Source organism: Podarcis liolepis, assembly GCF_965112155.1.
Source record: "Podarcis liolepis genome assembly, chromosome: 4".
In the NCBI taxonomy this organism is placed as follows: Eukaryota; Metazoa; Chordata; class Lepidosauria; order Squamata; family Lacertidae; genus Podarcis; species Podarcis liolepis.
In genome coordinates, this window is record NC_139558.1 from 82,647,565 (window position 1) to 82,668,474 (window position 20,910).

The following is a 20,910-nucleotide window of genomic DNA, read 5'->3' on the forward strand; positions in this document are numbered from 1 at the left end:
TTTTTAAAAGGTATTTATGTGATCGGCTGCGAAAGATTGTTCAGAATCTGTTCAAGACTGAAAGTGGAGCTTACAAAACACAACTTCAGGTCTAAAATCAGGTGAGAGGAACCTTTCTTCAGTCTAAGGGGCACGTTAACCTTACCAGGCCACCAGGTTCCCCATCCCTGGTCTAAATATGTGTTACACACACACACACGTGTGGAAACCTGCATTATGTTCAGGAACTGTAATTAAACTGTGCTTTGTCCTGTTAAGTACAACCAGTGCCAGCTATAGGGGGATTGAACAACCCTCAATGCCCACTGCTGCTGCTCTGCCTCACTTTTGCTTGCCCCATCTGCAGTATACATTTAAAGCAGTATCACACCATGGCTCCCCCCCCCCAAAGAATCCTGGGAACTGTAGTTTGTGCTGAGAATTGTTAGGAGACCCTTATTCACTTCACAGCACTAAAATTCCCAGAGTTCCCTGGGAAGAGGGGCTTGACTGTTAAGCCACTCTGATAACTGTTGCTGTGAGGTAGCAACTGTAGCTGTGAATAGGCATTTCCTAGCAACTCTCAGCAGGTGTCCAACCATGCTGACCCTCGAAGCCAGCCCTCCCTCAGACTAGGAGAAATCCTCCTGCAGGCCTGTAGTAAGAGCCTTGCCAGAGAACTGAGGAAAACCTCCTTAATAACTTAATAAACCTACTGTGTTACCACAACTGGCGCGGAGCCTTAATTTAGTGATTAAGGTTCAACGGACGATAAAGGTACACGCTATACCTTTAAAGTACATTCAAAACACATTTTTCTCCTTCAAGAATTCTGGGCACAGTAGTTGCTGGGAATGGTATCTGTGAAGGCTAAACTGCAGTGCCCAGAATTCTTTGAGGGGAAGAACGTGCTTCAAATGTGCTTTAAAGGTGCAGCACGTACACAGCTCAAGTCCCAGTGTTCCTTCCGCCCTTTTGCTTCAGGAAAAGCCACCCCAGAATGAGTCGATCTGGAGGAGAAGCAGTAGGAATAGAGGATTTGATCCATGGTTGTGCTTCAAATTACACCCACCGCAAACTCACTAGCAACCCAACCTTGCAAGGTGTCCAATTCCTCATTTATTTATGTGTGTGAAAAGGGAAACATGGGGAGGGAAGCAGCGGATGGGACAATTTGGAACAGGGGAACAATGGGTAGCGAATGCATAAACATCACCTCACTCTCTCCCTGCTTCTTCCTCAGATTACCTACCAACAAAAGTGCCTTTTCCTGGAATAAAACAGGTCATTAGTATTTGGCTGATTGTCTAGTTGGGCTTTATATCAGTATCTTGGTATCAGTATCTCCCATTTACCTATAAATAATGAAGACTACCCACTCCCCACCCCAAATAAACTAGATACCTACAGTCCAAAGTTTGTCTGTAACCAATATTTGCCATCCAGTTCTCAAATTCCCAAACCCTTGTCTCCCTCACTTCCCACAATAGCCAGATCTGGCCCAAGTCTTCTCTGAGCATTCCCCTCAACCCATGCCTCCCTCTCTACCTTCCCTCCAACTCCTCTGCTGCTAAATTGACCTATCACAGTCTCCTTGAAGTCACAGCCCACCTCCCGTTCTCCATATTTCCCCTTCTTCCTCCTTCACTGCTTAACTCAACTCTTTCACAGACTGCCAACTGACCCCCCTTCAGCCCACTGCAGCAAACAGCCCCTCCAGTCCTTCTGCAAGACTCTTGGCAACCTTTCCCTTTCTACCAAACGAACTGTCAACTTGCCTCATAGCAACTGATCTGGTTTTGCATATTACACCATTAACCTTTCCCGCTTAATAGTTCATATTTGTCCACATCGCCACTGAACAGATTGTCTATATTCCACAATTCCTTTCCCCTCCTAATAGCTAGGATTTGTCCACATCAGCAGTTGCAAGGATGCTGTTGTTATTTATTAGTCACTTTATTCATGGAAATGACTCAAAGCAGCTTACAGGTGTTGTCATCATTAAACCATGTCAGTCAACAGAAAGTGTCTTTGTGTTCATGGTCTGTTTCTGAGCTTCTCATAGGCCTCTACTGTGCAAAACAGGATTCTGGATCCAGCAGGACCATTCTTATGTTCTTATGAAAGGATTTTGCAGATGGGCAACCAACAGCAACCAGGTTTTACTGTGTCATTTCTCAGAGAGAGAGAGAGAGAGAGAGAGAGAGAGAGAGAGAGAGAGAGAGAGATGACACAGCAAAACCTGGTTGTATATAGATTGACAACATTGCTAAAGAGTGTGTCTTGCCAAACAAGTCTTTAAAAAATACACTATTCTTCCAAGTGTAATCAAAGGTCAAGATATCTCACATGCATTGTTAGAAACTCACATATATAATCTAGGTGCCAAATGGCTCCTCAAACCAAGGTTACAGACGCCAAAAATGGAATGTCTAGTTGCAGTTTTGGGGTCAGATGGCTCAAAAGACGTTTTGGTTCCTGAAATTCATTCTGATTGTGCAGATAAAATATCACAGATAGAATTCTACAGGATGTGTTGCTAGTGTGTGAAAACATGCAAGATCCAAGGTTCCCCAGGCCTGCACTTCCAGATGGCGGAGACATCAGACGCCACCCCAGCACCTGGGCAACTTCACTTGGTCACAAGTGGTCAATAGCCAGATGCAAAATGCGCCTGGCACCTAGCGAATTTCAAACGCTGCTCACATGGTATGGCAAACATGGGGAACCTGTGTCCCTCCAGATGTTGGGCTCCAACTCACATAATCCCCAACCACTTTCCATGTTGACTTTGGCTGATGAAAGTTAAGAGCCCAAAATAACCAGAAGTCCACCAGTTTCTCTCCGCTGGTCTATCCTTGCCTTCAGGAATGAACATAGGAACTTGCTTTATGTTGAGTCAAGATCATTGCTCCATCTAACTTAGTAATATCAAACTGACAGGCAGTGGCTGTCCAAGGTTCCAGACTGGGGACACTCCCAGCCCTAGAGATACCAGGGATTGAACCTGCAACTTTTCTGCACTCAAATCAGATGCTCTGTCACCGAGCTACAGCCCTTCCCTGTAGGTGGAAGAGGAACTCAGAAGTTGGAGAGAAAGAATGGGATAGAGAAAATGGCTGTTTCTAAGGCAGATTTACCCAATGCCAGGTTTTGTTCAGACCATGGTCCTACCAGGAATATCTGTGAACCAGTGAATGTGGCCTCTTTACCATCCTCCTTTAAACCCTCCTCCAAAAATGTTACCCAGACAATTCTTGCACGTCACATTACATTTATGTTTGTTTGTTTATTTATTATTGAAATGTTTAAAGCTCACTATAACTTGATAGGATGTTGTACAAAGGACCGAGGCCACCAGGTCAAAATCTATTTTAAAAACAAGGCAAGAGATGAGTTAGAGAAGAACAGAGAAAGAGTGTGGTTGTAAAAATGGAAAGCCAAAGGAGAAAGATGGAATGGTAACAGGCAGAAATCCGAAGCGAGAAAGGGTACAGTATTCCAATGAAAGCAAATATATGAGGAAGACAAATGTGGGGGGGGGGGGACTGACCAACAGAAAAGCTGTTACAAAGATTATGGAGCGATTCATTTTGCATCTTTCACAAAGGAGCAATAGCAATAGCAGCCTCAGCAGCATAGATCTATCAACAACAGGTAGAAGCCAAGAGATAAAGTTTTGTAACCAAGATTGCAAAGATGAGTACTGCTGTACCTTTCTCTAAGGCAGTGGTTCCCAAACTTATGGTGGCCCACAAGTCAAAAATTCACTGATTTATTGCAACAAGTGTCAAGACAGCATTATAACAAGCCAACTAAACAAAAAGTTGTAAGAGATATTCATCATACCAGTTAAGGATTGCAAGCAATAATTATTTTGAGCTTATTTATAAAGTCCAAAGCCCACTTGCACAGGCTTTGTGACCCACTTGCTAGTCTAAGAGAACACTATTGATTATTTTACTCATCACTGCATTGATAACTCCAGCTTAGTAAAAGGCAATCTGTCCATTTTAAATTGTTTGCATTCTTACGAAGTAATAAAACAAAACAAAAAAATCAGCATTCTTCAGCTAGGTGCAATACTTCTAGTACAATATCTGATACAAACAGTCCATTGGAAAGCTTTCACCATGCTCAGAGCTACATAATCAGGGCTCCAAATCTTGTAAAACTGTAAAACTTTCACCAAACTATCAAGTTACCCCTGTGTACATATAATCACCAAGCAATTTTAAGAGAGGCCAATTCTTAGGTTATGTGCCTATTGTCCAATATTGTAGGCTCTGGGTTTATAAACCTGGTATCTTTCATTCTGGTGTAAAAGTAAATTGGGAGTGAAATTGCTACTCCAATTTCAGATGGCCGGGTCACACACTGCTGACCACCTGAAAGTAAAATGCTGCTAGCCCTGTAGCTGATTTTTTCAAGTCAGTTGTGTCTCTGTTCTTGAGAAGTCTGTGAAACCCACAAACAACAGAGTTTACATATTGCAATAGGAAATGCTTCAGTTTTATTACTCTTTGCTCGGCACACTCCCTTAGGGAAAACTATCCAGAGACACATCTGAACCCTATATAAATCAAAGCACAAATCACTCTGGACCGTGCCCACTGTCCATAATATGAGTTTTGCCAAATCAGCAGATGTATTGTTTAATTCGAGGCACTTTTGAATGTTTTCAGGATATAAATAATGTGCTCATTCAGTTAATAGTAGCACATACAGTCTATGGCAGTAGTTTTCAACCAGTGTGCCATGGCACCTTCGGGTGCCTTGAATGACGGTCAGGGGTGCCAGGCAACACTGACCTCTGTCCCTCTTTCCTTCGCTCCCTCCTCTGATGCCCTCTTGCATCTCTGCCTCCCAAAGGCTTCCACAGCTGTTTGTTGCAGCAGCCCTGGCTACAAGCTTCCCCAGGCAAATGGTGCCTCTGGGGCTGGTCAGGGGGTGCTGGGTGCCAGGAGCTGAGGTGGCCTCGGAGTAAGCAAGTAAGCAGGCAAGGGAGCCTAGCCAGCCAGTCCACCAGCCCTTGTTATTGGGAATGGACAGACAAGTGCCAGGGGCAGTGTGAGGAGGCACCTCTATTTGGGGCATGGGAGGCAGCTCTGAGACCAGGGGTGGCAGCGGCGGCTGCCCAGAGGACTCTCAAGGAGAGGGGAGAGGAGGCTGAGGGAACACTTCATAAGGGAGGGTGTTCGAAAAGGGGTGAGGGGCTGCCAGCTCTGCAGGCAAGTGGTGACATAACTAGGTTCCTGAGCCCCACAGGGGTGCCGCAGAAAGAATGCTGTTGTTCAAGGGAGCCATGGACTCAAAAAGACTGAAAACCTCTGGTCCAAGGGCTGAATCATATGCTAACTTCACGGATTGCTAAGGTTTGTATCCTACCTCTCCAAATCCTTTAACATTCAAAGGCTTGTAAACATGCAATCCAGGATAACGTTTCATTTGCAAAGATCAAGCATAACTTTGCCACTAGAGCCAAAGTGACAAGGCATACGCCATACACAATGACATTCCTAACATGCTATCAACTAGCCAACTGGCCAACCCATTGCACTTTGCAGGATTTTGTTCATTTCCCCTAATTGCTTTCAAACCCGAACTAGTACGCACTGCTGAATATGACCCTGATAGTTACAGCTCCAGGGTAATGTTGTTATAGGACTGGCAGGGCTTGTTTGTATGTCGTCTTTGGAGCCACTCCCAGCCTGTGGCTTTGTATCTGGAAGATGGCATTCTGTAGACAGAGAGACTGCTTAAGCGGTCAAACAAGCCATCAAACAAGCCTCTTTGGCAATGGCTCTGGCCAAGTCTGCTAAGCAACTCTTTGCAGGACCGAAGGGTAAAGGCTGCCATACAAACTAGCAGCTGCCATGCTCCCAGAAAAGATATAGGGGCCTTGTCTTGTTCTCTGTGCTGAATTCAACACTCTGGCTTTACCATCTCCACCACCCCAAAAAACTGTTGAAGCTCTTCCATAATATGCTCAGCCTGTGGGGGGGGGGGTATGATCAAATCACAGAGTTGGAAGGGGCCCCAAGCATCATCTAGTCCAACCCCTTGCAATGCAGAAATCTCAATGAAGTCATCCATGGATGAAACCTCTGCTTTGAAAACCTCCAAAGAAGGAGAGTCCACCACCTTCTGAGGGAGACCGTTCCACTGCTGAACAGCTCTTAGCGTAAGAAAGTTCTTTCCAATGTTTATATATATAAGCATACTGCTTTTTGTGGTTTTATATCACTGTACAGTGGTACCTCAGGTTAAGTACTTAATTCGTTCCAGAGGTCCGTTCTTAACCTGAAACTGTTCTTAACCTGAAGCACCACTTTAGCTAATGGGGCATCCCGCTGCCGCCGCACCACCAGAGCACTATTTCTGTTCTCATCCTGAAGCAAAGTTCTTAACCCGAGGTACTATTTCTGGGTTAGCAGAGTCTGTAACCTGAAGCGTATGTAACCCGAGGTACCACTGTACCCTGCTCTGAAATTTTATGAGAAGGTGATATGTACTTTTCTACATAAATAGGTAAAGGGGACCCCTGACCATTAGGTCCAGTCGTGACCGACTCTGGGGTTGTGGCGCTCATCTCGCTTTATTGGCCAAGGGAGCTTCCGGGTCATGTGGCCAGCATGACTAAGCCGCTTCTGGCGAACCAGAGCAGCGCATGGAAATGCCCTTTACCCTTCCCGCCTGAGCGGTATCTATTTATCTACTTGCACTTTGAGGTGCTTTCAAACTGCTAGGTTGGCAGGAGCAGGGACCCAGCAACGGGAGCTCACCCCGTCGTGGGGATTCGAACCACCGACCTTCTGATCGGCAAGTCCTAGGCTCTACGTAAATAGATGTAAATAAAAGACACCACAGTCTCTGGTGACCTTCATTCTAGGAAAACTCCAGCCAAAGTATGTGCTGGCACCCTGAAATCTCTCATTTTGCTCAGATACTGAGGTGCATACAGCCATAACACGGTTTGCAACACTGCGCTGGATTGTTGTACAATCTTTAGGCCTTGTATGCTGCTGCAAGAAATATTGCCATCAGGTTGCTGAACAGTCATTTTCCATACATCAGCTGGCAAGAGATTCAGATATGGGTCATTAGGCTGCCAATGTTCTCTAACCAGACATGCAAGATACACCAGTACTCACACTGGCCATTCACTGCTGGACCCCTTCAAGGGTTTGCATTTGACCAGTTGCAATCTGGAGTTTAATGGGCTTCAATTTCCCTGGGATATTTCAAAAGGAGCCAAGAAAACAATTCTCAAGCAGAGCCCCTTCAAGCAGAGACAAAGTTCCTTTTTCACAGGCGGCGTCTTCCATGGGCCGTCACTCAATACATGGCAATATGGAACAGCCCCTCATCAGAAGGGAGGGGAGGAGGGAAAGGAACAGCTGTAGTTTAAATCCCAGTGAAACAGCTGCACACTCAGCAAAGTTCTTCTACAGATGACTTGACTATGGTTACATTCACACACTACAGTTAAAGCACACTTAAAAGCGGGCCAAAATAATCCTGGGAACTGTGATTTGTTAAGAGTGCTGGGAACTGCAGCGCTCTGAGGGGTAAACTACAGTTCCCAATATTTCTTAGGGGAACATCACGTGCTTTAAATTTGTTGTGTGCACACCTTCTATGGCTGTAGATTACCGGTGTTTAGGGGAAACAAGGGCAGAATTGCAATTTGCCACTTGCCCGCTCACCTGGAGCAAGCTCCTAAGCGAGTACCCAAGTGCCAAAACTATCAAATCCACTTAGTGTTGCTAAGTGCTGACTCAGCAGCCACTCCTGGGTGTCTCCATACCTCCTGGAGCCACAAGGCGCACTGTGAGCTGCAAGAGCTGCTGGCGGCTCAGGACAGAACTAACAAAACATCTCAGCCGGCTCAGTCTCAGGTGAGCTCCAGCGAGGAATAGGAAACAAATAACTTACTGAGAGATGTTATGTGCAGAGCTGCACAAAAATGTATGTAGGACCTGGGAAACCAGAGTTCAAATCCCCACTCAGGCATGAAGCTCGCCTAGCCTACCTCATAGGGTCGTTGTGGGGATTAAAGGGAGAGGGGGAGAACCACGTACTACAACTGGAGCTCCTTGAAAAGGTGGAGTATGAATGCAATGAATAAAAAAGGAACACATTTTATTTAGGCTGAGTATAAAAGGCAGCAATGTTTATGGGACTGGATACATACTGAGAATTAAAAAGCTTGCAAAATGCACATAAGAAGAGCTCTGCTGGACCAGATTAAAGGCTTATCTAGTCAATAAAATACTTCTGGGAAGCCTACAGTGGGGCATGAAGGCATGAGCCCTCACTGCTCTAGCAACTCAGCCCACATCATGCACTCAGATATGACTTTAACGGCCATGGCTTCCCCCAAAGAAGCCTGGAAGCTGCAGTTTGTGAATGATTCTGGTAACTGTAGCTTTGTGAGGATTTACCTAACAACTCTCAGCACTTTTAATAAACCACAGTTCCCAGGATTCTTGGGGGGAGCTGTTAAAAGTGATGTAGGAGCGCTTTAAATGTACAGTGCATTTTGGACGTTGCCTATGAGCCAAATAGGTAGCCATATCCAGTGCTACTTTTCTAGAAAAAGAAATGCCAGAACCTCACCACAAACACCTCCCTCGTTCTCTTAAAGTGGCAATGGCGCCCACCTGAGAAGTGGGGGGGGGAGCCCTGGCCTTATCCCCCACAAATATGGCTAATCCCGTTTTGAAGACATGAAAGTCAGTGGCCGTCATTACAGGAGGAGAAAATTCCATAGTTTAACCATGCACTGTGGGGGGTGGGGAGTGTTTCCTTTTGCCAAATTCCTAATTTTGGCAATTTTGGGAACCTATTTTTTTGTTGATATTACCTATTTCTCTCTCGACAGTTCCTGCAGTGACTACTTGGGGGGAAAGTGAACCTTCAAGATTTGTTTTTGTCTTGGGGTGGCATAAGGGGCTGGAGACCTACTTTCAGAGCATTTGGTGGGAATAACGGCCTTGAGGAGATATTTACAAATATGGTTATGGTGGAAGTCCCTCCTGTGTTTTCACACTGGTAGATACACCAGTGCAACTGCTCAAATGCAACACTGGAATAAAAAGGTAAAGTAAAGGACCCCTGGACGGTTAAGTCCAGTCAAAGGCGACTATGGGGTGTGGCGCTCATCTCGCTTTCAGGCCGAGGGAGCCGGCGTTTGTCGACAGGCTGCTTTCTGGGTCATGTGGCCAGCAGGACTAAACCGCTTCTGGTGCAACGGAAGACCGTGATGGAAACCAGAGCACATGGAAACCTTCCCACCGCAGCAGTACCTATTTATCTACTTGCACTGGCATGCTTTCAAACTGCTAGGTTGGCAGGAGCTGGGACAGAGCAATGGGAGCTCACCCCGTGGTGGGGATTCTGCCGACCTTCTGATCGGCAAGCCCAAGAAGCTCAGTGGTTTAGAGCGTAGCACCACCCGCATCACCTGTGATGGAAGTGAAAAGCCCGATGGAGAGGGAAACCAACCAACACTGTGGCATGCAGCCATCCTCACTGGCTCCATTTGTACTACTCCAAGAAACCCACTGAAATTAACTAACATTGACTAGCTTAGTTGGATATAACTTTGCTGGATCCAACCTGCTGCCTTGGAGCTATAGCTACTGTGCCATCCAGACTGATTCTTCTACAAGCCAAGCAGAGAGAGAAAACACATGTGACCACAACACACACACCCCATGCATGGGGGAGGTTAGCCACGAGCATAGAGGGATTTCTTGGCAGACAGACATTGCAATCTGCATCCCACTACAATTCCTAAGTTCAAAGGAGCCTTCTTAGCAATACTATCTGAGCCTGCTTCAAACCAAGGTGTTCTTGGTGGCTGGTCTTTTAGAGATGCACTAAAGTATCTCTTAGAAGCTCTTCCTGTTTGGGTTGGCTTTGGCAACGGGCTCAAAGCGAAGCCAGCAGACATCGGAGAGGAGGGTTTTTTGGTATTTTTAAAGGCTACAGCCCTGAAGTAACTTACTAGGAAGCAAGTGGCAGTTCCACTGAGTTCAATTGGCTTAATATGAAGCTGGGATGCACGTCTGAGTTAGGTTGCAGTCCTAAACACGCTCATAAGGAATAAGCCCGACTGAAGACAGGGGAAATAATTTCCAACCAAATGCACATGAATAGTATTACAGTATTCAGTTTCAATATAATACTTTGGTATGCTGTTTTTATTTTGTTATTTGACATAAGTTTGGAGAATGGGGTGAGCTATAACACCTCAATACAAGCCTCCATTGTCCAATTAACATCCACACACACCTTTGAATGTTAGAATGCTGTTGTAAGTTAAGTTTGAGCCTCAGACTGATTTTCTAGAGGGTGCAATAGGTGCAAGGGAATCTTGGGCCCTGGGTTCTCATCAGGTTGAAAGGTCATCTGTTGCCATTATTTTAAAAAAAACCAAAATCCTATTGCTATAGAAATAGCATAAATAGGAATAATTGAATAGAATAAAAAATAGTAAAAGCAGCAAGAAGCCTGAGTTGATGTAGAACAAAGGGACAGAATTTGCATCCTGGATATATACTATTAAATCTATTAGGCCTCATTTTGCATATGCACATGCACTTAATATGCAAAATCAGAAGATCATCGGCCCTGCTGACACCTTGCCATAAGCCCAGATAAGCTGAAATAAGTAACTTCAAATTACAGAAATCACAAACCAATGAGTACTCTAGCAAGGTCAGTTCTGCAAGGAGTAAAAAGGACTGAAGTTACAAGTCATGGGCCCCTTCCACCCCTACTGATGGTGGTGGTAGTGATTAAAATTTATGGACCACTTCATAACATAAAATCATCAAAGTGGTGCACACAATAAAAACAGAATAAAACACAAGCTCTTAACACATGCATATGACGCAGTGGGCATTAGTCCACCAAATCTTATGCCATAATAAAATTTATTAGTTTGTGCACAGACTCAAAAAAATTATTTGTTCAACAGCCAACCTATGGTGCCCAAATTTAGAAAAATCATAACTGGGCACCCCCAGCTTACTGGAACAAAAATATCCTGCCAGTGATGGCTGTGATTCTATTTTGCCTTACCAGCCACAGGAGGCACTTTCTAAAGACCTAAAAGGAGAGTGCCTGCCCACCACCTATGAAACAGCTACTGCAATTCATCTGCAGCAGCAGGACTCAGCTTTCTCCCCCAGCCTTTGCAAGGAGGCTGTCGCTGCTGCATCATCACCTACGTGCAAACGGAGCTGGAGTCACAAGCTACGCATGGAAGGTCACAGACTGCAGGAGAAGGACATTGTGCAGGTGCGGGCTTTTGCATCACTTTTCCTTGCCATCGTGTAAGATGAGTTCTCTCCCATCCAGGGATTTTTGCCTGGAGGAGCAGGTAAGGCAAACTCTCCCTGAAGCTAACAGGATATCTAATTGCCAACCGCCCCCTCTTTCCAAAGGGCTGGCTCCTATTCCAGAACAGCACGAGGCTATGAAAGTTAACTGGCGCCTTTTATTAAAGAAAATTGTAGCGCCACAAAAAGCACAAGCGCTATACACACAAGTGCCAAGTTTTGGTCATCATCAGAGCAAGCAGAGGTGTGCGCATATATAAATATATACACAGGGACAGTTTGAATGGGGCAAATATGGCCCCATTCCTCCAGAGAAATCACGGTGACATTACATGCTGCTCACCCCTTTTATCCTCACAACAACTCCAGGAGGTAGGTTAGTGTAAAGACAGGCTTCCTCAAATTCGGCCCTCCAGATGTTTTTTGGCCCACAACTCCCATGATCCCTAGCTAGCAGAACCAGTGGTCAGGGATGATGGGAATTGCAGTCTCAAAACATCTGGAGGGCTGAGTTTGAGGAAGCCTGGTGTAAGAGAACATGCCTTGCCCAAGGTCACCCCGTGAAACTTCCAACACTTCCACACTGGACCTCGCATATTGCACATGCACCCAGCACCTATTACAGACTCAGGACCAGAGGAGGAGGATAGATTCTGCTTTTGCTGCATCAGTGCCCTTGTATGCAGTGCTTTGCCCAGAGGAGGCAGCAGAATGGCAGCCATCAGTTGAATGGAAGCAAAGCACTGCGCTTAAGGGCTAAACCAGCTCCCTACTGAGTCTGCTCCATCTGCATACAGGGTTCCTCTAGAGCCGGGGTGGAGGGACCTGTAGCCCTCAGGAGCCTATTGGAATACAACTCCCATCATCCCTTGCCACAGGCCATATTGGCCAGAGCTGATGGGATTCCAGCAACATCTGTCCATCTAGAATACGATAGGTGTTTGGAGGGAATAGTTTGTTAAAGCAAAATAGGTAGAGTAGACATTTCCCTTTGTCCTTTCGGACATACTCAGTCCCATTCAAAGTTCCTGGGTGTAAGGCTACACTAAAAAGACTTAGGAGAGGAAACGGTCTGGCTTAGCTGGATGGTTGCTGCAAAATAGTTTTTGCCACAATGAGTTTAAAGCTTAGAGGCTATAATGTTAGACTGAACTATAGAATTGTAGAGTACCCCACGGTCATCTAGTCCAACCTTCAGCAATGCAGGAATCTCAACTGGATCATGCATGACCTCTGATTATAAACCTCCAAAGAAGGAGAGTCCATCACCTCTCTTTGGAGTCTATTCCACTGTTGAACATCTCTGTCAGAAAGCTCTTGTAACTTTGGTTTTTGTAACGTTGGTTTGGTTTGGGTCCTGCCCTCCAGAGCAGCAGAAAACAAGCTTGCTTCATCCTCCATGTGACAGCCTTCAGACCTTTGAGGATGGCTATCGTATCTCCTCTCAGTCCCCTCTTCTCCCGGCTAAACACAACCATCTCCCTCAACCGTTCCTCACAGGGCTTGGTTTCCAGACCCTTTATCATCTTGGCCACCCTCTTCTGCACATGTTCCAGCTTGCCAATTTTATAAGTGGACACGCCACCTATAAAACTGGGAATTAATGACCTACCTTGTAAGGTTGGCTGTGCTAAAGAAGAGCTCTGAAAAGCAAGCGCTCTATAAATGTTGAATACTGAAAACCATGTACAGCAGGGGTAGGGGACTTGTAGCCCTTCAAATGTTGCTGGACTACTGCCGCCATAATTCCTGGCCACTTCCCATGCTGACAGGGGCTGATGGGAGTTGTAGTCCAACACCATCTGGAGGGCTGCAGGTTTCTCCAAGCCTGATGTAAAGAACCGAGTGCTAATCAGAGAAAGCCTCTGATGGCATTGTGCAGTAGCTGGTGTTCCTGGACTAGGAGACCTGGATTCAAATATTTTTTCCCTCAGCTACAAAGCTGACTGGGTGACCTTGGGCCTCACTCAGTTTAACTGACCTCACAAGTCCTTAAAAAAGGAATCGTGCAAGCTACTCCCAAACACCTTGCAAGGTAAAGCAGGCTACAAGTTTAAGAAGTCTTATTATTTGTACCCCACCCATCTGCCTGGGATGCCCCAGCCACTGTGAGGGGGGGGCACCAACAGAAGAAGAGTGCAAGCTGCATTTTCACTCCTACCCACTAAGCAGAAGGGCGTTGGGGGGCGGTGAGAAAGGAGAAGGCAGAAATCTGTTTTAAAGATTGCAATGACATTGTGCAACGAAGCGGGGTCATTCCCCAGAGGGAGGGGCTTGCCTGACTTTACCCTCCCGGGTCCTAAGGCTGCTACATTTTACCCCTTGCGTTTTTCCAGAGGCCTCGGCCAGGTGGGGGTGCAGGAGGTGCTGGACAAAGGAAGGGGGGTCGCTCTGCTTTCTCTGCAGGATGCGCCCGAAGAAGCTGCTTTAGTACTGCAGGTCCCGCTCCTCTTGCTTATCCGAGTCATTCTCTGCAGCAGCAGCAGCAGAACAGGGTTTTTTACGGCAGCGGCACCCAGCCCGGGGAAGTAGAGGGGGGGGAGTATGCAGCTGCAGCAGCCGGATCCTATGCAATAGATATACTATATATAAATGAACTGGAAAGCAGGGCTTGCTCCGCAGCTCAGCGTGCCTTGGGATTGCAGCCCCGAGACTCGTCAGGTGCACTGCAAGCGGGCGCTGCAAGGACCCTCTGCAGCAGCAGCATGTCGCTCGAGGACACGCAGCTGCCGGCGCGTGACGACACCTGGGGAGCGGAGACGCCTGCGCTTCGCCGGGGATCTATTCACCGTTCTTTTTAAAAATAATAGGAAAGCGATCGTTTATAGAGGGTCCGTGACGCGCATAAGCACGTGCGAAAGCCCCGCCCACGCTTCCCCTGGGCGAAAACTAATTCCGCTGCTCCTGAGCGGGGGCGCGATCGTCCGGTGCTGCCGATTGCTTCTCTGCTGGGAGCTGATCTGGCCGGAGCCCGGACGAGGGTTGACTAGCATGACTCCTTAGCAGAGCTCTCTCTCTCTCTCTGGAAGGGTGAGATTTTTCTCCCTCTCATGCAGTGGTTGTGCTGACGCAAGAGCTACGCTACCTTCCCCCATCCCCGGTACAAAATTCCTTAAGTTTACCAGTATTGCACCGTCAATGTCCTACCTACACCAAAGGCACACGCAAAAAAAAAAAACAAAAAAAAACCAACCACCCCAAAAAAAATCCCCAATAAATTCCGACATTCCCCGGAGAGATAGCATCCGCTTTGATCCCGCGGGGATCGCGTTCCACACTGGATCTCGTAAAAGAGCTTGCATTTAAAGGAAGACGTTAAAATGGTAAAAGTATCACGGGTCCCTGAGCCGGTGCAGCTTGATTTATGACATGTCCCTGGCACGTGTCTAAAATAGGCTTCCCGTCTAAGGTTTCTTCTGAGAAGTGGGGGGCGGGGTACATAGCCAAAGCAGGAAACTGGGTCCCTGGGTCCTATTTCCGAGCATGACTTTTAAAACCCCGCCCACCCACAAATACTCAAATGCATGGAGAAGCCTGCTCTTATTCTGGAACCAAAAGCTACCCAGCTAAATTCGGATTGGAAACGAGGGTTGCAATCCTGTAGCTGCTGGCTTGGGAGTCAGTGACCTTTAACTCAATGGAGCTTACTTTCTGAGTAGCCTTGAGTTGCGGAAATGCACTGGTGTTGGGCAGCTATATTAGCTGGGGCCTTTGGGCAACTCCAGAAATACAAGTCCCTGGGGCAGGTTCTGGAAACGCATAGGAATGCATGGACACACGCATTATGAAGTTTGGTTTAAAAATAACTGACAACCTGAATAATAAAGAAAAAACAAACCTGGGAATTGTAAGGATGCTGCAATGCTGAGGGAGCCAAGATGTGCCCATACTTCTCTTGGCGCAAAACATAACTGTAATTCCCAGCATTCTCTAGGGCAAACTAGAACATAATTACTTTAGAGTTTTACCATCTTATGTTGATGCCAAGATACAAGTAGTTCAACAGGAATTACTTCTCAAGATAAAAAGTAATCCAAAAGGAAGTACACTGAAATGTACCAGACTTGGACTAATGTCAAGTCAATATTTTTAGGATCGGGTAGGTTGCAGTATATTTTGGGGTCACCTGTCTGCCCTGCCTGCTCCCAATTAACCCACTACCATCTTAAAAAGCCAATCCTTTTTGGAGCGCTCTCTCCACCTTTTATATATACTGTAAGCCTTACCTAAGCAGGCGCTGTGTTAATTTTGCATTCTGTACAGAACTTAAACCAGCTGAAATGGTTCCAGAATAGTACAAGGGCCCAAGGTGTTCAGACCTTGAATGGGTTGGCCAAGATTATTATGGAAAGGACTTTTCTGACCTTGGTTTCTCAAGGTCTGCAATGAAACCTGTTCAGGAGATTCCAAAGGCTAATTTATTTTATTGAATATGGATTTGGCTGGGTTGTTTGATCCATTTGCGGCTATTTGCTTTCTGCATGTGACATACTGGGAAATGTTGTAGTTTAAGAACCTGGATCAGGCCAATCGCAAACTTGGTCTAGCATCCTGCTTTCACTGTGGCCAGTAGATGCCTACATAAAACCCACAAGCAGTGGCTGCAGCACTCTCCCTACTTGTGCTGAACTGGTTGGTATACAGGGGCAAACTGCCTTGCATAGTGGAGACAGAACACAGCCATCATGGCTAGTGACCGTTGATAGCCTTATTGTCCATGACTGTGTGGCCTGACCTCTTGATGTCCCTATGGATGTAAGCAGGAGAAGTTTCTATCCACACTGCATTCAGCATTCTGTTAACGGAATAATGCATGCCTGAAACCAAGAGTCCCTTGGAACAGCTTGACATAAAAGCCGGTTGTGGGGCCCAGCAGCTTGAGCCTATATAGAGTTACCCAGATGTTAGCTCCCAGCGAAATCAGTGCGCAAGTACAGGGCACGTACGGGAGGTTTGCAACTTTAGCTAGAGAATAGAATTCTCACAAGAATTCTAAACTATCTTGCCTCCCCTTTCCATTCGGTCCTAGATCCAATAGTCATCACCTCGCAGGGAGAGCTGCAGCTGAACAGATGGTGTAGGTATCCCACCCAGTGGCGTAGCGTGGGTTGTCAGCACCCGGGGCAAGGCAAGTAATTTGCGCCCCCTAACCCGTGGATTTGCGCCCCCTAACCCCCAGATGTTGCGCCCAGTGTGGCCGGCCCCCCCTGCACCCCCCCACGCTACGCCACTGATCCCACCACATTAAGTGCCATGAGATCACAGAGGTTTTTGAGTTGCCCACTACACATAACCTTTCCAAGTAAGTGGCAGAACAGTTCTATAGGGGGCAACCAGACACAAATGAGGACAAATTCCCCTGAACTTCTGTTGCACAGGTGAAGCAGGAGCCATTTTACCACCCCAAGACAATAAGCTGCACCCTAACAAAACACCTTTTTAAATAATAATAATTTAAAAAACCCACAAACTATTACCAAGTACAGGCACTCTGTCCTTTTTTGTACTTGGCCACCCTAGACCACCCTTTGCCAACCTGGTGGCCTCAAGGTATTTTGTACTACCGACTGGGGGCTGATGGGAGCTGAGGCTGATGAGAATTGTAGTCCAAAATACCTGGAAGGCACCCAGGTTGCTGACTGCAGACCTAGACAATGATCCCTCCATTCTCCACCCCTTAAATCAGTAGCTGCCTGTGGTGGTGATATTATTATTATTATTATTATTATTATTATTATTATTATTATTATTATTATTCAGAGTCATCTTTATTTATAGAGCAACAATATTCCAACAGATAATGAGAATATTAAGGAATCTTAACTACAAGGACATAGTTGTTACTGCACTGCATCTCTTCTCGGCGCACCGTATCGGGAAATCCACCTTTTCGCATGTAAAATGAGCCGCCTCCCCCTAACGCGGGTCTTCTGCAGCTCTGCAGAGCAGCAGCAGCTGGTGCGATGGCCCAGCTCAGGCGAGCGGCTGGGAGGAGAGGAAGCGGCGGGGTGTAGGACCCTGCAGTGCCCTCCTGCTGCTGCCAAGGCCAATGCGCGCGGTAGCAGGAGCGCCAGCTCGGCCGCCGTACACCTGCTAGCGGCGTGAGCCCGCGGGCTGCCGCTGGGCTCCAGCACAGCGTGCAATTCTCGCCTCTTAACGCACCAGAGCTTCCTGCTTTTGATCTCGCACCAGCCAGCGTACCGTAAAGACTGCAGCCCCGTCCTTGAGCGCGCATGCACATCCCTGCACCAGATCTCGCCTCTGCTGCTGCTGGCGTGCAGAACCACCCCGGAGCAAAAGGGGCGTGCGTCTGCATAGACGCATATCTACAGAAGCGCAAAGCCAACTTCTGCATAATCTCTCAACTTTCTCCATTTGAGAGCTGCCGAGGAGATTGCTCCTGCTTTGCGCCCGCAACCCTCAAGTTTACATGCCTATCGCTGGGATTCTCCGCAGACTTTCGCCCTCCTTTCTCTTCAACTGCATTCAAGAACTATTCTCGTTTTCAGGTGCATGTGTTCCTAAGAGAAAACGGCGCCCAGGCCTGAAAAGGGAACGTGTGCTGCATATGTTGCAACGCAGAGAAGGGGGGGGGGAGATGCTGTTTCAGGGCTGCAGGCAATACTATCCCTACCGAGAGTAGACCTACTGAACTTCATGCACATGAGGGCCATTCATTGCAACCTGAGTAGGACTAGCTAGCACCCACTTAGGACGCCCTTAGCCTCTGGCGAACGAAGGGTGACACCGGATGACTTTGCATGTAACGACCGGTTCGAATCTCCAATGACCCCTTTGAAGCGCATCCCTTCCTCGCGAGCCCCGGCATTATCTCCCCAGCTCTCGAAAGCAATAAAAGGAACACAGTTTAGAGCTTGTTCAACATCTGGCATTCAAGCATGGCGGTGGGGAAGGAAGGGGGGAGAAGCACCACAGGACTTTTTCTTTTGTTTTTTGCTTTGCTTTTACGACCTGGTTTTAAGTGCTGTCAGGTGGATTCACTCACAAGTTAACTCCTTCCAACAGCCGCTGGAGCCCGCCTTACCCCCCAAAGTGGCATTATTTTACCACCCAAACCCCTTCAAAGAATTCCAGATTTGTTTTAAAAAAAAATCAGGCCAGCGCCAGCCCGTTGTAAGAACTCAGTGGCATTTTGGAGCTACTCTGAGAAGGCAGGAGAAGGCCCACTTGCGTGTGGCCACAGCATCGGAAGTACCACGTGAAGTCCTCCGACGCCCCTCTATACTGCTGAGTCACAAATAGGAGCCCTCGGGAATGAAATCGGCAGAACACGAGACTCTTAAATCTCAGGGTCGTGGGTTCGAGAACCACGTTGGGCAAAAGATTCCTGCATTGCAGGGGGTTGGGCTAGATGACCCCCGGGGTCCCTTCCAACTCTACGGTTCTGCGATTCTAACACACACCTTCCCCCCCCCCCAACTCTGAAACTCTGGAGCTCCCATTGGATACCTGCGCTCAAGCATGTGGGCGCACAGCAGAGGGACAGAGGCGAAGGAATGCCTTCTTTAATGGCCAAGAGATCTGGGCTTATGATGCAGGCACCCACAGCATCGGTGGCTATTCGCAAGAGCCGCTCACTGTAGGGGGATCCCTCACAGTGATGGGGGCAGGATAAAGGGGCGGGATCCTATGGCGGGGGGGACAATCCAGACCTATCTACGGAGGCAGGTATTAAGGGTCTTGCGGTGGGGGAAGAGTGCGAGGCACTTCCTTCGCCCGAGGAAGCCGCGATCCTTCCCTATTAAGGAAAAAAGCGACTGGATTTGAAATAGGAAGCACATTACTGACTCATCGGAAGAACGGGATCTATTAACCTTATTTATAACAGGACACCTTATGCTCACCCCTATTGCCCCTTAGCCACAAACCTAGAGGAGCGGCAATTCTTTTAAAAATATTATTATCATTATTCTCCAGACTTGTGGCTCTTTGGTGAAAAAACTCTTACGTGGACGCGTGCAGGGGTGTCCCGTTTGCATGCCATCTGCAAATCCCGGAGGCATTTCCTCTTCCGAGCTGTTTCAACAACAACAATAATCCTCAGCATCGACTCTCCATCCCATTTCCTCCCGACCAAAAAAATAATAATATTATTATTTTATTTGGTTGTGGTTTTTCTTTTTTTTTTTCTTTTTTAAAAAAGACCCAACTTCTGTCCTTGTCAGCCCCACGGCCACCAGAAGGTTAAATCGCCCATACCTACCAAATCTGCTGTGGTCTTGCCTGGTTCCTTGGATCGTACCATTGGGGAAAATCTCTAAATGAAATCCAGTCCTGCAGTAGAGCTGCCTCCGCCTCAGGATCCCTTTTAAGTGATCCAGGTCCGTCACCGCAGGGCCCCGGGGTAGCCCACCCGCTTCCGCCTGGCCCAGGTGGTCGCTTAACAACACGGGGCTATCAGCCGGCAAGACGGGGACGTTCCCAAAGGGTACCGCATCCTGGACGCCGAAATAGTTCCCAACTTCACCTAAGGGAGCCATCAGGAGCGAGGGGGAGGGAGGAGGAGGAGGAGGAAGGGGGGAGGAAGGCGAGCTCGTTTTTGAAGCAAAACTGTAGTGCCGGTGCCCAAAAACCCAAGGTAGAGATCTTTTTCTTCCCCCCCTTTTTTTGGGTGGGTGGGGGGGGGAGGACGTGCTCCCACTCCACTCTCCCCTCCCACTTGTAGTTACATGGAGGGGAAGAATGTCCTTTGCTTTAATCCATCAATAATAATAAGTAGGATATATATTTTTTGAAAGTGATCTGCTGCTTCGACTTGTCCCAGGTTCAAGGTCAAGCCGCTGTTAGTCTTAAGAAAGCGCCGCACACGGACATATTTATAAACACATCAGACGGGTCTGGAGGGGTCCAGGGCGAGGGATCATCTATATTCCTCCAGCTCTTAGCAAGCGGTGGGGTCTTCTGCCCATCCGACCGTAATGAGGCTAAAAATCCGTAGTTTCTCCATGGGGCTTAGGAGCAGCACGACCATAGCAACTTCGCCGCCTGAGGCTTTTCTCTAAAGGGAGCTGCACGCACCGATTATTGTTATATAGGCAGATATATTTAAGATGCACGGGCGACGCCAGGATTTTTTATGGATTCTGACTCCAGGAAGGCATGCGCTGTTTTTACTCTATAACTGGCTGCATACATCAGCATGGACTCCTGCAAGGAGAAAAGCGGGAGAAGAAGAAGAAAAAGAAGAGCAGGGTGGGTGGGAGATCTCACGTTGGCTGGCTGAGACGAATCCCCCTCTCCACCGCCCGGAGGGGGGGGAGAGATTTTTTTAATAATTAAAAAAATCCAAATAAAAGAAAACTTTTGCCGTCCAGATCCTATTATCCCGAATTCTCCGGAGGAGGCACCGCGGGTGCCTCTCTGGGTTCAGCCGGGCTGGCGATCCGCGCCGAACAACGCGTCCCACGGCTGCTCTCTCTCGGCTGCCTTGCCTGGGAACAGGTGCCGCTTCCGCAGGGATCCCGGTGCCGCGCCGCCGCTGCCGCTGTCCTCCAGTGCCGAGCTGCGGCTCTCGACTGTGCCTCTTCCATCCAAGCGCGCAGGGAAAAGTGGC

General features: G+C 47.6%; 1 protein-coding gene across 5 annotated transcripts in view; it reads right to left on the bottom strand.

Moving 5' to 3' along the window:
- Positions 1 to 20,910, bottom strand: part of FGF9 (fibroblast growth factor 9) — a 43,851-nt gene extending 22,941 nt beyond the window's left edge. The window contains exon 1 of one of the 5 annotated variants that reach the window (XM_083499020.1): positions 19,561 to 20,910. In XM_083499020.1, coding sequence (XP_083355146.1) covers positions 19,561 to 19,837 — 277 coding nt within the window. In that variant the 5' untranslated portion in view covers positions 19,838 to 20,910. Of the gene's footprint in view, positions 1 to 145; positions 265 to 325; positions 457 to 13,655; positions 13,978 to 19,560 lie in introns of those variants that run through there. The other 4 variants (XM_083499023.1, XM_083499022.1, XM_083499021.1 and 1 more) reach the window with 4 other exon arrangements.